Genomic DNA, 13,532 nt, shown 5'->3' with positions numbered 1-13,532 from the left:
CATGATCCTTCTACTTCAGCCTCCCCAGTGCTGGGATTGCAGGCATGGGTCACCACCCCCAGCTACACTACTCAACTTTTGAGTTGAATTCAGTTCAGGCACAGTTTCCTCTAGATTTCCTCATGTTCAAGAGTAAAATGAACCTGCCTCTCTGACATACATTGATCTCCTAACAGGAACCAGGACAGGGTGGGAGTGCCTTGATAGGGCACCCTGTGCCCTTCAGGTGTGTACCTTGAAGCCAGTCATCCTGTCTTTCATTGTCATGTCCTGGGTGCCTCAGTCAGTGCATCTCCCCTGTTGGTGCTGAAGGGGAGGAGGGCATCAGGAGGCTTTGGGAGGATTTGGATTCCAGCTATAGAAGGGTCTTGGGCTAAGTATGGGTTGGGTAGTGAGAGTTTATTTACTCAGAGAAATTTCCCTCTCCCTCATTTGCCATCTGCTTCCTGGGGACCCCTTCTGCTATGTGCTGGTACCAGGCACGTAGGGCTGTCAGTGTCAGTGCTGCTGAAGCCGTAGTCATTGCTCCTGGGGTGACTCTTCTTCCAGCTGCAGCTGCAGAAAAACGCCTACAAGGAAAGTGTGAGCTGAGTGCTGAGAACCAGGACCACAAGATCAGGAGCTTGCTGAGGGGCATGGAGCATTTTGCTCCAAATTACCCATTACGTGGCACTGTTCTGTGGTGCAGGTTGGCTAATTCCTACTTAGAAGAACATTGTAGTTTGGGTTTCCTTCTTTTCATTTGTGTCTCTAGTAACTACCCAATCTCACTCCTAAAAATACTGGGCCCCAGGGTGGAACTGGATGGTTAGCTTTCTTCCCCCTTTCCATTTATTCTGGGTTAGTGTGGCAGCCCAGGCCTGGGGCTGAGGTGGAGGATTTCTTTACCTGAGGACTTGGCATACACGGTCTGCTCATCTCTGCTGTGGGTGATGCAGGACATGTAAAGCTTCTGGTCTTCAATCTTTTCTACTTGGATATTCAGGACAGCTAGAGAGCCCACCGGGATCAAGCTAGAAGAGGAAGTGGTTGGCTCTTTATACCTCCTCCCCACTTTTGGCCTCCCTCCTCTCACCTCACCCTGCCTCAAGGAGCTATTTGTTGGCTCCCAGTGTTGAATGGCCGAGGTTGCATTCTGACCAAGGTCTGGAGGAATGCTTGGCTGGGAAAAGAGAGAGGCAGGCAGGACTTGCACACCTGAACTGCAGAGCTTAGGCACCACCCCCATGATAAACAGGGTCATGACATTGGCCATGGCCAGAGGATCGAGGATCCATACTTACTTTTTGAACCTGATGTTGAGACTTAGGGTGAACAGCCCCTCTCCAGCCAGATAGGCAGTTTTAGAAAAGGTCTCATCCATCATGGCTGCCAGCGACCCTCCATGGGCAAACCTGGGGGTCAGGGTGGAGAACAAAGCTAGGGCTGGTACTGCTGCGTGGATCACCTCCCCGGGTCTTCCCTCCACCCTGCAGCAAAACTTCCAACCCTCTCTCTTTGTCTTCCAACACGGACCTTCTATCTCAGGTAGCCAAACAAGGAAGGATAGAGAGCTCCATCCCATAAGATCCAACTGGTCAAAAATCAACTGACCTTTCCTTCTGTTTTGCTTCGGCATGTGTTAATAACCACTCTTATTTAACTGCTATTTTATTTCACTAAGAGAACTTTTTCTCATAGAATTAATGGAAAACATTTTTCTGATTCATCACCTAGTTGCTGGTAGCAGTTGACATATTTTGGAAGGTTGTATGCATTCAAAGGACTGGGAAAAACACTTTTCTTATATTTTTAAATTTTATTTTTATTTTTGTGTATGTGTGTGCACCTCCTTGTCTGTATATGTACCACGTTTGTGCAGGTGCCCGTGGAGGCCAAAAAAGGACAGCAGATTCCCTGAAACTGGAGTTACAGATAGTTTTGAGAGCCACCTAATGTGGGTGCAGGGAACTGAATCCGTGTCTTCTGGAAGAACAGCAAGTGCTCTTAACCACTGAGCCATCTCTCCAGCCCTCAAACCTCTGAATTTTTTGACTTAGTCTTTTGTTGTGGGGTTTTTTTCTTATATATATATATATTTTTTTTGAGACAAAGTCTCACTATGAAGCCCAAGCTAGCCTTGAACTCATGGCAATCATGCAATCATAATAGGTGTGAGCCACCGTGTCTGGTTTGACTTAGTCTCTAAAACATAGGTTTCAGTCATCTCTTACCCTACACTAGTCACTCAGTCAATGCTGGACCCACAGTTTCAAGACAGGTTAAGTGTGAAATGTAGTTTATGACTTATTAAAGTGCCAAGAATGGACTCCCGACCAACACTGCCTGGAAAAGGTAAGAGCCCACTTCTGCATCATGCCACAAACATTTTCTTTAGTTAAATAAAGTTTGTTAAACCTTCGTTCTTACTTGTGCAGACTGACCTTCATGACAAAGCTTTGTCACTATGGTTAAGTTAGGGGAAAACAGACACCCAACTATAATGTGAAAATAACATAAAACATCTGATGTTTGAAAGTAATAGCAGTTCTCCAGAGACCCAGGTCAGCAGTTCATGCTGTTCTGCTATGGTTACTCCTGTGACCAGCAAAATTCCCAGGCCCTTGCCTCCCACTGTGTTAGAGAGAGCCAGGGTGCTGGCACCACCCACCTGGGTAGATTCCTTGTTCTCCTGCCCACTACCTGTGTGATCTTGAGCAGCTTGCTAACCCGTTCTCAGCTTTAGTTTTCCCAATAGGTATTGCAAGTAAAAAATAATTCCTATCTCACTGATTAAATAAATAAAATGTTTGAAAAATCTCATGTAGATGTCTGGGTATTTCTTTCAACTGCTGTGAAGAGAGAAAAGAGTTGTTATCAAAGAAGCTCAGACCTGCTCTTCCCTCTCTGCTCACTGGCCAGGAGAGGATCCAATGGTCAAGTACTGGCTCTGCAGAGCAGCTCTTGGCCAACCAGCAACTGCCTTCGACTCCCCTTGCCTGGGGGCCCAGTGGACATTCGTCTCTTTTCTGCACCCTCTGACTGGCCTCAGTGTTGGATTGTCTGCCATTGCCTTTTTGACATCACCTCCACAAACCCCTTAATAAAACTCAGTCACACATCTTCCCACCCCTGTCTACTCAGAGATTTCTTCAAAAGGAAGGATCCTCAGCTTCTCAGGTTCTTTCTTGCTTCAAAATTCTGAGACTTCTATAAGGGGCATTCTTCCTTAGCTGTATAATGGAGCCTAGATCAGTTAGTCTAGATTATCCTTCCAGGCCTGACACTGAGAAGCTAAAGCCCGTTCCCTGGCTAACGCCTAGTTCCCAGTTCCCCCATCCTGGCTCCTTAGAGAGCCAGGGCCTGGAGGGTGCTGGACCTACTCTGCTGAGCCAAGTCTGGGAGGCACCCACCTTAGCTTGTTTGAGGCCTTACCCAGGTGGCCCCTCCAGGTAGGGGCCTGGTTGGAAAAGACAGACTGACTTCTTCTTGGACGGGTGGAAAAAGATGACGTATTCATAGCCTTGTCCTTCATCTTGGATGCACCTGGTGAAGATGCGCTGGTCACTTTTGTCTGGAGAGAGACGAACAATGTTGAAGCTGGAGATGCTTCAGGGTGTGGGGCCCCATCAGGATGCGGCATTATAAGTTGAGCACAAGGTCAAGGTACAAGGTCAAAGAGGGAAAAACAGAAGACACCCAGGCCCAACAGTCGGGCAGCCTTCCGTCTGGAGGCAAACATTTCTTTAGAGATTCTGTGTCTGAGGGAGCAAACACTCGTAAAGATTCCTGGATGAGGGTGGAGGCAGGATCGGGGCTAGGTTATGACTTTAAAAGACTGTAGGAAGAACTGATTACTTATGTAATTTGTATATAATACGAAGTAAATAAATACTAAATACTCAATGAGTACAGAAAAGTCCACTGAGGTTCTGACTCCCCAAGACAACTACCACAACTACATAGTTTTTTGAAATAGCAATTTTTTTCTAAAAAATATAGGGTTGGGCTGGAGAGATGGCTCAGCGGCTAAGAGCACTGGCTGCTCTTGCAGAGGACTTAGGTTCAATACCCAGCACCCACATAGCAACTACAAACCATCCTTAATTCCAGTTCCAGGGGAATCTGAAGCTCTCTTCTGACCTCCTCGGCATTGCACGACATGGGTGCACTCACATACATGCAGGTGATACACTCATACACATAAAATAAAAATAATAAATGAAACATTAAAAAAATATAGGGTCTTAGAGCCTGGAGAGATGGCTCAGTGGTTAAGAGCACTGGTTGCTCTTGCAGAGGATGCGGGTTCAATTCCTAGTACCCACATGGTGGCTAACAACTGTCCATAACTTCAGTTCCAGGGAATCTGATGCCCTCTTCTGACTTTCCTGGGCATTGCACACACATGATGCATTTATATATGCAGGCAAAACACCCATACACATAAAATAAAAATAAACTGAAAAAAAAAATGGGTCTCATGTATCTCAGGTTGGCACTGAACTCACTGTGTAGCCAAAGATGGCCTTGAACCTTTGCTACTCAGCCTCCTCCTCTCCAGTGCTGGGTGTGAGCCATCATCCCTGGTTTCCTCAATGCTGGGGACCAAATGTAGGGCTTTGTGCATGCTAGGCAAGCATTCTATCAACTGAGCTACAGCTGTACTGGAACTCACTATGTAGACCAGGCTGGCCTTGAGCTCACAGAGATCTGCCTGCCTCTGCCTCTTGAGTGCTGTGATTAAAGGTGTGCGCCACCTCGCCGGGCCTTGAAATACCAAATTCTTAAAGGAACTTATTTTAGTGCCTCTGCTTTGTCTGTTACCCATTCCTCACTGAATAGTAACTACGTGTGTATGAATGGGGAAAAAAAAGACAGGTAGACACACACACACACACACACACACACACAGAAGGGGGAGGGAGTGAGAGGCAGAGAGATGGGGAGAGAGAGACTGGAAAAAGCGGCAGTTCTGCCCATCCCATGTAGTCTCAGGCTGTCATCTGACCTAGTTGAACCAGGAGAGTGTGCTGAGGCCTGCAGTAAGCAAGGGAGGCCCAAAGGTTTCTATGGGATAAGGCTTGACTGAACCGAGAGCCAGGAGTGAGCAGTCAGAAAAGCAGAGCCCTGCACTGGCAGCTTTCCAGCAGGACTTCAGCTGGGAACAAAGATGCCACCAGGGTGTGCTCCCTTCACAAGGGAGGAAGGAAGTCAGAGAGACTTGAGCAGACATGCTTCCCATCCACACCGTCTGCAGAAGAGGGAGCAGTAGACAGCAAGAAGAGCTTCCAGTCTGAGACCTGCAAGGGGGCTTGTTTATTTCCTTCTCGAATGTCTTTGAACCAGGGAAAGGGGGATGGCTGAACCGACCCAAGGGCCCCAGGCAGGGTCCCACCCATGCTGTTTGAAGTGTGTGCATTCCTGGTGAAGAAGTAGGAAAAAACTCCATTTTGCCCTGGGCCAGTCCTGACTCCAGGTTCTGCCTGCTTTGGCATTCTTCCCAGCCACTAGCCTCCCCCAGCAAAGCATCCAGGACTTTTCACCACCTCGACTATGGCCTAGAAGTATATCAAAACAACCGCAAAAGTCTAACCAAAATAACTACTGTAGTGAGGTCTCTCTGACCTCCATCTGGTCCAAACTGTTATGATTTTTTGCCTTTATAAACTCTGTACCCCTGAGCTTCAGGGCTGAGAGTTTCAAAGGCACTCAGTCGTGGTAATCAATAAAGGACTCCTTTCCCTTTTAATTGACTTATGAGTGTGGTGGTGATCTGTAATTCTCTTGCCTGGATATAATAATTGGAGGCCCTCAGCGAGATACCCCCCCCCCCCAAGATGTTTCAGGGCCTCGCTTCACCTAACTGGACCAGAAGTCTGGAATGATTGCCATATTCCTGGACACCAAAATGAGTCCCTTCTAACTCTCCTAGGAGGTAAGTCTGTATGCTGACATCAGTTCTGGTTTCAGACAGGCCTGACCTGATGGGGAGCCGTCCCCCAGGATTCAGTTTTCTGGTTCTGTCTCTCATGAGAAATTGGGACTTGTTTTGTTTGAATGCATAGCTGACTGAACTGTTAGATGAATGATCGAATGCTTCCCTTGGGTCCGAAATAGTGCACTTGGAAACTAACTCTGTCAGTGTTGTCTTTTTGTTATCTGTTTCAAGGACAGGAGTGCTGGACTGCCCTCTGAGCTCATGTTGGCTTAGTGGCGACTGGAAGCCGACCCAGGGTACTTGCTTCTTTCCTCAGGAAGAGTTCCTTTGCCCTTGTCGAACTGTCCCCCTTTTCCTTCTCAGGACGGAAGTCTTCAGCCACACCACCACTCATGGATTCACTCTTTCCAGGTGGGAGCCTTGCCCATTTCTGCAGAGTGGGAGTTGCCCCTCTCCCTTTCCTCTGCAAATCTCTGTGGGCAGTGGGCATTCCCTCTCCCTCTTGCCCAGGCAGTCCCTGTGGCCTGTCCCCTCTCCTCCCAGTGGGAAAATGGACAATCTGTCACAGAAAACTTTACAGTTTATGGGAAAATCAACATTTAGGCTGGATAAAAACTTAACCTGTGCAACTGCTCTCAGGTCACCCATGTACCTGTCAGTAACTGCTCACCTATGCTCTGCAAGTTAACTCAGCAAAATCATCGGTGAGCTTTAATGTAATCAAACATTGGTTTAATACTTCTAAAAAGAGGGCGAACATTGATTACTTAGTATTCAGAAAGTGAATTCACAACAGGTGGTAAATTTGTTTAGGCATGTTATTATGTCTCATGGTATTAAGAAAGGAAATGAAAGGCAGAGGCAGGTGGATCTCTGTGAATTCAAGGCCAGCCTGGTGGTCTACATAGTGAGTGAGTTCCAGGACAGCTAGAGCTCCAGGGAGACCCTGTCTTAAAAAGACCAAAAAAAAAAAAAAAAAAGAAAATGTGAAAGAAAATGGTAAAAGAATATGGAGTTTTCCTTTTAGTAAAGAAAGATTTATGTATGAAGATTAAGATGGCTGGATGTTTCCAGACTAGAAGGAATAATAAGAACATTTGAGCAAGTAATGAAGGTCTGAGCAGGTTTATTAAGAGCTGACTGACTAGATAATAAATAAATGCCAAATTGAAAAATGCTTTAAATGTTTGAACTACAGGAAGGTGTATACCTTGCACACCAAACTGATAAATGTTGACAAAATTTGGAGGAAAAAAACCATTCTGTTTGTTTAATAAATAGGACAAAATTTTTGTTGAGAATTGTTGAAAGCCAGGATGGTTGACACACACCTTTAGTCCCTGCAAATTGATCACTGCCTGGGATGGTCTGCATAATGAGTTTATAGTTGTGCAGTTCTTTCTTATGGGAGAACATTTAAGAATTGTTTATTGTCAGTTTTCTCCCTTTAGCTAAAAGCCTTGAATAAGACTTCCAGTTACTGTGAGCTTCTTTGTAGCTGGAACAAAAGATAACTTACCTGTTCCTCTTTACAGAGATAGTGTTCAACTAAAAGAGGGGCTGAAGGAGCTGGTGAGATGGCTCAGTGGTTAAGAGCACTGGCTGCTCTTGCAGAGGACCTGGATTTGGTTCCTAGAACCCACATGTCGGCTTAAAAAACTGTGGGTGACTCAAGTTCTAGGGGATCCGACACCCTCTTCTGACCTCAGTGGGTATTGTATGACACAGATGCACTTATATACATGCAGGTAATACACTCATACACATAAAATAAAAGTAATAAAATATTTTTTTAAAAAAGAGGGCCCTGGTAGCCAGGCACTGCAGAGATGCAGAGTTGTTTACTATGATAATTGCTGTTGCAGCCCCCCAAAATACCCTAAAAACTTTCAGTCTGCCCCACTGGCTTGTACCACCACACACCCAGCCTCAGATTGGATGGATACAGGTAAGTACTGGGGTTACCTGTGGCTACTGACAATTGTCTTTGGTGTTTCTATGTGCATGGATTACTTTTGGAATTTTTTACAAAACTTATGAAATATGCTTTAGGTTGTCAATAGGACACAGTGCTTTCATTTGCCCATAACAAGAAAATCTGGCTCAGGAGGAGCTAGGTTTTACTTCCTTGTACCTGATGGGTATAGTTCAAGAAAGAAAAAAAGCAATTTCTGTGAAGTTGGTTTGGATTCTGATCAACTGATTTTTCTGTCTATAGGTATGTGATATAATCCCCCCTTCTTCTGAAAGACCACAAATCAGAATATGGAGGGCTGATAAAGAAAAGAGACTATTTTGTTTGTAATAGAACAGCCTTCTTAAAATTTATAAGGTCACGGTTCAGTCAGATCTCTACTTAAATTAGTTCTTATTAACAATTATAAAGACTAGCTTAAGGATTTTGTTCAAGCTTTAGCTACATGTTACACTGTAATTAAAAGTAAGTAGCCGGGTATGGTGGTGCATGCCTTTAATCCCAGCACTCGGGAGGCAGAGGCAGGCGGATCTCTGTGAGTTCAAGGCCAGCCTGGTCTACATAGTTAGTTCCAGGACAGCTGGGGCTACAGGGAGACCCTGTCTTAAAAAGACCAGAAAAAAAGAAAAGTACCAGACTGGTGTTACTAACCTTCTTGGATGTTTAATAATCATATTTGGAGGTTTATACCAATCTGATCAGAGGGACTTAAAGGAATAATATTTTGCTCCTTGCCCTCCAAGGTCAATTAAGTCCCAGGGTACGATGGGACATCTCAAAATGTCCTGTAACTGTGATGAGTCACCCGTCCTCTTGTTCAGGAAGGCCATGAAGGACCCACTAGATGGACTCTAACTAGTGTCCAGTCTACAAAGAGGAGAGTCAACACCTAAACAGAACCATAGTCAAGCAAGGCTCATCCTCATATAGATGGAGCTGGTAAAAGAAAAGCCAAAGGAGCCAGGGGCTCCCCCGACAGCCCAAGTGACCCCTGGTGACCAGGTTCTCATCTGATCTTAACAATAAAAAGAAAATTAGTTTTCTACATAGTTTTTAAATTTTTTATTTATTATTTTTATTTTATATGTGTGAGTATATTGCCTGCATGTGTGTAAGTACACCTGTGTTGTACAATGCCCTCAAAGAAGGCATCATATTTCCCTGAAACAGTATGGTTGTTAGCTGTCATGTGAGTGATGGGAATTGAACCTAGGTCCTCTGCAAGAATAGTCAGTGCTCTTAATTGCTGATCTCTCCAGTCCAATTTTCTGCGTGGTTAAAAAAAAAATTGTTATTTTCATTTTATGTATATGAATGTATTGTCTACATGTAGATAGGTTCACTTGTGTCATGCAATGCTCACGGATGTCAGAAGGGGGCGTTGGACTCTCCTGGAACTGGAGTTTTGGATGGTTGTTAGCTGCCATGTAGGTACTGGGAATCAAACACAGGTCCTCTGCAAGAGCAGCTAGTGCTCTTAACTGCTGAGCCATCTCTTCAGCCCCAGTTTTCTGAATGTTTTTAAATATCCAACAGGAAAGTATAACAAAAATTAAATTAACTGCTGAGCCATCTCTTCAGCCCCAGTTTTCTGAATGTTTTTAAATACCCAACAGGAAAGTATAACAAAAATTAAAGTAATTTTTTTTTTTTTGTCTTTTTGAGACAGGGTCTCCCTGTAGCTCCAGCTGGCCTAGAACTCACTATGTAGACCAGGCTGGCCCTGAACTCACAGAGATCTGTCGGCCTCTGCCTCCCGAGTGCTGGAATCAAAGGCATACGCCACCACGCCCAGCTGTCTGGTATGTTTTTTAAGGACTAATAATTTTAGTATTAATAAAAAATGCTACTTCAAATCTAATTCAACACTGCAGGGCCTACCTGCAGCCAAGAGAAACAAGCCCACTACTATTCCAAACCATTGCACTGTGCTTAATCAACTGTCTACAAAGATTCTTACAAAATTGTTTGACTGCAGCAGCTCATACGACTGCCCAAGCTGATACCCGAGACCAGATCAAAACTATGTTCCTGCTCCAGGTCACCAGAGGATGGCCTCTTCCAATGAACCCTGAACCTCCTCCTCCCCAATAACCTCCCTCAGCTTGAAGAAGTTAGACTGACACTTGATGCTTCCATTCCCAATGAAGGGAGACTTTTATTAACCCCTTAACCACAGTCAAGGATTCGAAGGCCCCTAAGAAGAAATGGGGGGAATGAAGTAACAGAAAAAATTCCATTTTGCCCTGGGCCAGTCCTGACTCCAGGTTCCACCAGGTTGACATTCTTCTTAGCCTCCCCAGCAAAGCAGACTTTTCACCACCACGCCTAAAAGTATAACCAAAACAACTGCTAGAGTCTAACCAAAATAACTACTGTATCTAGGTCTCTTTGACTTCCATCTGGTCCAAACTGTTGTGTGTGTGTATTTTTTCCCCCTCTATAAACCCTGTACTCCTGAGCTTTAGCGCTGAGAAATTTTCAAAGGCATTAGCCACTCTTAGTCACATGCTAATCGATAAAGGACTCCTTTCCCTTATGTGTGTGGTTGTGATCTGTAATTCTCTTGCCTGGGTATAACACTGGGCCCCTCCTTGCCTAGTCTTACCTGAAGCGACTACCAACCCGGATGGAAGCTTCAGCCCTCGGATGTGTTCTCTGTTGGACTTGAAGGAGGGCAGTTTGATCCAGCTGTCCGACTTGGTCTTCTCCAGAAATTCTTGGTACAAGCTCAGCATGTCTGGACACCAGCTAGCATTAGGAAGGGCATAATCCTTAAAATCTGTCTTCTCTGGACAGAATCTTGCGACCTGGGCAGGAAAAATCAAGGAGCGATAATGATATCTTGGAGGGTGGGGATTGACTTGGGCTATGGGACCACCAGAAGTCTGTTTCTGAGTTTGGGGTTTTTCAGTTCTGTCTGCTGGAGCATTACCCTGAGGGAAGGAGCCCATCTTCCTCGTAGAGGGTTTGGGGACCCCTGTGGCTGAGTGGCCAAGGGATGCTAAGGAGCGGAAGAGAGGGGCAGGGGCTAGCCATTCCAGCTATGCTGTGCGGGGGTGGAGTATTTACATTTATTCTGCTTAACACTGTTGTAGTTCTTTGAAGTAGAGAGCTGCTACTATTAGCCTTCTTGTACAGATGGGAAAATCGGGGAAATATGGTTGAGGTCGCCAAGGTTGAGAGAGAGCTGATGGTTGGGCTAGACACTGTCTCCCTGAGGCACAAGACCACAGTTGGTGAGAGATGCTTTTCTAGCCCCTCACCACAGGGACTATTCAGGCTCTGTGGGCCTGTCTGGCAGCTCCTTTGAAATGCATTCAGGCCCCATGGAGTTGTGATATCATGGTCAGAGTGAAAGCAATGTGTTCAGCTGTCAGACAAGGAACAAAGAACTCCTCTGTAGTGTCACCTGTTCATGCAGCAGTCACTACTGTGGATAATAAGCAAGCTGCTTGCCAAGACCATAGATGGAAATCTCTGTCTGGGGACACAAAGCTTAACTGTTGCAGTGTGAACCCCACAGGAGATTTGTTGATGGCCGCAATATTCAGACCAGGACCCAAGTGTCCTGATGGATTTAGTTTGGGATATGGGTTACATGGTACTACAAAGAATCTTCCCTTTGCTAAATCACATGGCTCCTCATCATCTTGGATACAAGCCAGGGAGAAAAGATTTGGGGTACTCCTTAAACCCTAGGTCCCCAGAGAGAAAGAGTGCCTATCCCCAACTGAGCTGGGAACTTACCAGGGAGTCTGTGGAGGATCCAAATGCTGAGACCAGGTGGAGTCTGGGCAGGATCTGGGGGTTCCTGGGGAGAGGTTTGTGGTGGCCAAATCTTGCTGCCACCTGGAAACCTCTCTTTATCATGGCTGAGTGTCTGGACCTCAGCCTTCCTTAAATAAACAGCTGACTCCTGGGGACAAGTAAGCACTGGGTGGCCGTGGTGCAATCACCTCCCACCTGATGCTCCTGTTGCAGCTTTCTTCTAGCAGGGAACTTCCACTAAAAAGAGGATGACTGTGCCAGACTGACTGGGCTGGTACAACAGTATAGGTGCTTGAGGCTTTTAGTTGGTTCCAGAGCCCCACCCACTGCTGGGGAGGGGACCCTGCTTGAGCATGACCAGGCAGGAGGACTGGCCTGTGCATAAACAAGTACTATGGGGAACGTAGAGCCTCTGAGAGTTGCCCTGGGTTTTGGGGGAGGAACTCAAAACTTTCAGAAAGATCTGGGCAGGCTTGTTAGACTCCAGACCAGGAGGCCGCTTAGGCCACAAAACCTGCAGCAGCCCCTCCCCTTCTACAGATATAGACAAAAACCCTATGGAAAGGGCTGTCTGTGAATCTCTAGCTAACACTCCTAGGTACCCAGATTTCTCACTTAGGAACGTGCGTTTGCAGGTTCAGACACATCAGAAAGCTACATATGGTCATGCACCTTGTTCCCTTCCCTGCCTCCCTTCCCTGCTGCCTGCTGGAGAATCAGAGAGCCTGGCTTGCAAGTTCATGCTCTGAACTTGCCCTTCCTCATAGACCTAAAAGAAGGGACTCCACTTTTGCCTTGTGGCTTTGATTCCACTTCAGAGCCCATCCCAGGCCTTTCAGGTCTGTTCTGTCCCTCAGCTGGAGAGTGTTGGTGGTGTTTGTGGCAGGTGCTCTGTAGCAAGATTTTGAAAAGACTCAGAAAACCAGCTCACAGACCTTAGACACCCCCTTCTTATGCCCAAGGCAATGGCTAGCATGAGATGCCTCCACCTGCTGCTCCATGGCTGGTGACAGGAGTTGGTGTGTGTGGGGGGCGGGGGGAGGTAAGGGCACATTGAGGGGAGGTCAGAAGATCACTTACTTCAACGGAAACTGCATAGCAAGGAACCTTGTATGTACTGGAACCCCAGAGAGGGGATGAAGGCAGCAGACAATGCTAGGAATGAGGTAGGGCAGGTAATGCAAATAGTGTCACAGGCAAGCAAGCCTGGAAGCTTCTGGGGTGTGTATGAGTGTTCAGTGTCTGCAAGGTTGTAGATGCTTTTTTGGTGGCATTTCTTCTATTTAATTAAAATCATTACTTCCCTTCTTTCCCCTCCCTCTCTCCCTCCCTCATGCCAGTCTTCTTTCTTCCCCCTTTTCTCTTTTCCTTGAGACATGGTCTTGCTATGTACCCCATGCTGGACTTGGGTTCAGGATTCCCCTGTTGCAGCCTCTTGAAGCCTGGGATTATAGGTGCGTACCACCAGGCCCTGCAAAGTTTCCATCTTTCAGTTAAAAGTTCTGGTTTTAAACTTCCTAAAATAAAGCATGTCCTAAAAATCAGAATTGTGCAAAGATGGAGTAATGGTGATGATGGTGACAGTGCTGATGGTATTTTGGCAGGTTCTGAAAGATGAAAGTGATTTAATATGGACAGTGAAAGCTTTATTTCATTACCAAACAAGTTCTATTTTTGTTGGTCCAAATTACCAATCATGGAGACAATGGGTTTTGTAAAAGAGAAGGAGTTTCTTTGAAAGGCAGGTGAACATGGTGGTGGTAGGGAGGAGATGGTCATCCAGGTCTCAAATATTTCTCCCCATGGATAGGGTTCGGGTTATTTTATTTCCTTTTGTTTTGCTTTATGAGACAGGGTCTTACTATG

General features: G+C 45.9%; 1 protein-coding gene across 1 annotated transcript; it reads right to left on the bottom strand.

The window, feature by feature from the left end:
* Positions 1-499: 499 nt before the first annotated feature.
* Positions 500-11,777, bottom strand: Them5 (thioesterase superfamily member 5). The gene is made up of 6 exons (XM_008828191.1): positions 11,646-11,777; positions 10,504-10,705; positions 3,415-3,553; positions 1,284-1,394; positions 889-1,013; positions 500-569 (listed from the first exon to the last, which is right to left on the bottom strand). Exons 1-6 carry the CDS (start codon positions 11,766-11,768, stop codon positions 520-522), a joined length of 750 nt encoding a protein of 249 aa, XP_008826413.1. The 5' UTR covers positions 11,769-11,777; the 3' UTR covers positions 500-519.
* Between the last annotated feature and the right edge of the window lie 1,755 nt (positions 11,778-13,532).

This window comes from Nannospalax galili, unplaced genomic scaffold (genome assembly GCF_000622305.1).
Source record: "Nannospalax galili isolate Female #2095 unplaced genomic scaffold, S.galili_v1.0 scaffold752, whole genome shotgun sequence".
Classification (NCBI taxonomy): domain Eukaryota; kingdom Metazoa; phylum Chordata; class Mammalia; order Rodentia; family Spalacidae; genus Nannospalax; species Nannospalax galili.
Note: the sequence above shows the minus strand (reverse complement) of the source record. Positions and strands in the feature narration are given on the sequence as shown.

What these genes read in the sequence shown, in the direction of transcription:
- Them5 (XM_008828191.1), bottom strand. Translation starts at nt 11,768, where the DNA reads ATGATAAAGAGAGGTTTCCAGGTGGCAGCAAGATTTGGCCACCACAAA. An exon ending in CGGGTTGGTAGTCGCTTCAG is followed by an intron (nt 3,554 to 10,503) that starts GTAAGACTAGGC and finishes GTCTCTCTCCAG; the next exon opens with ACAAAAGTGACCAGCGCATC. An exon ending in CTCAACATCAGGTTCAAAAA is followed by an intron (nt 1,014 to 1,283) that starts GTAAGTATGGAT and finishes TTCCTCTTCTAG; the next exon opens with CTTGATCCCGGTGGGCTCTC.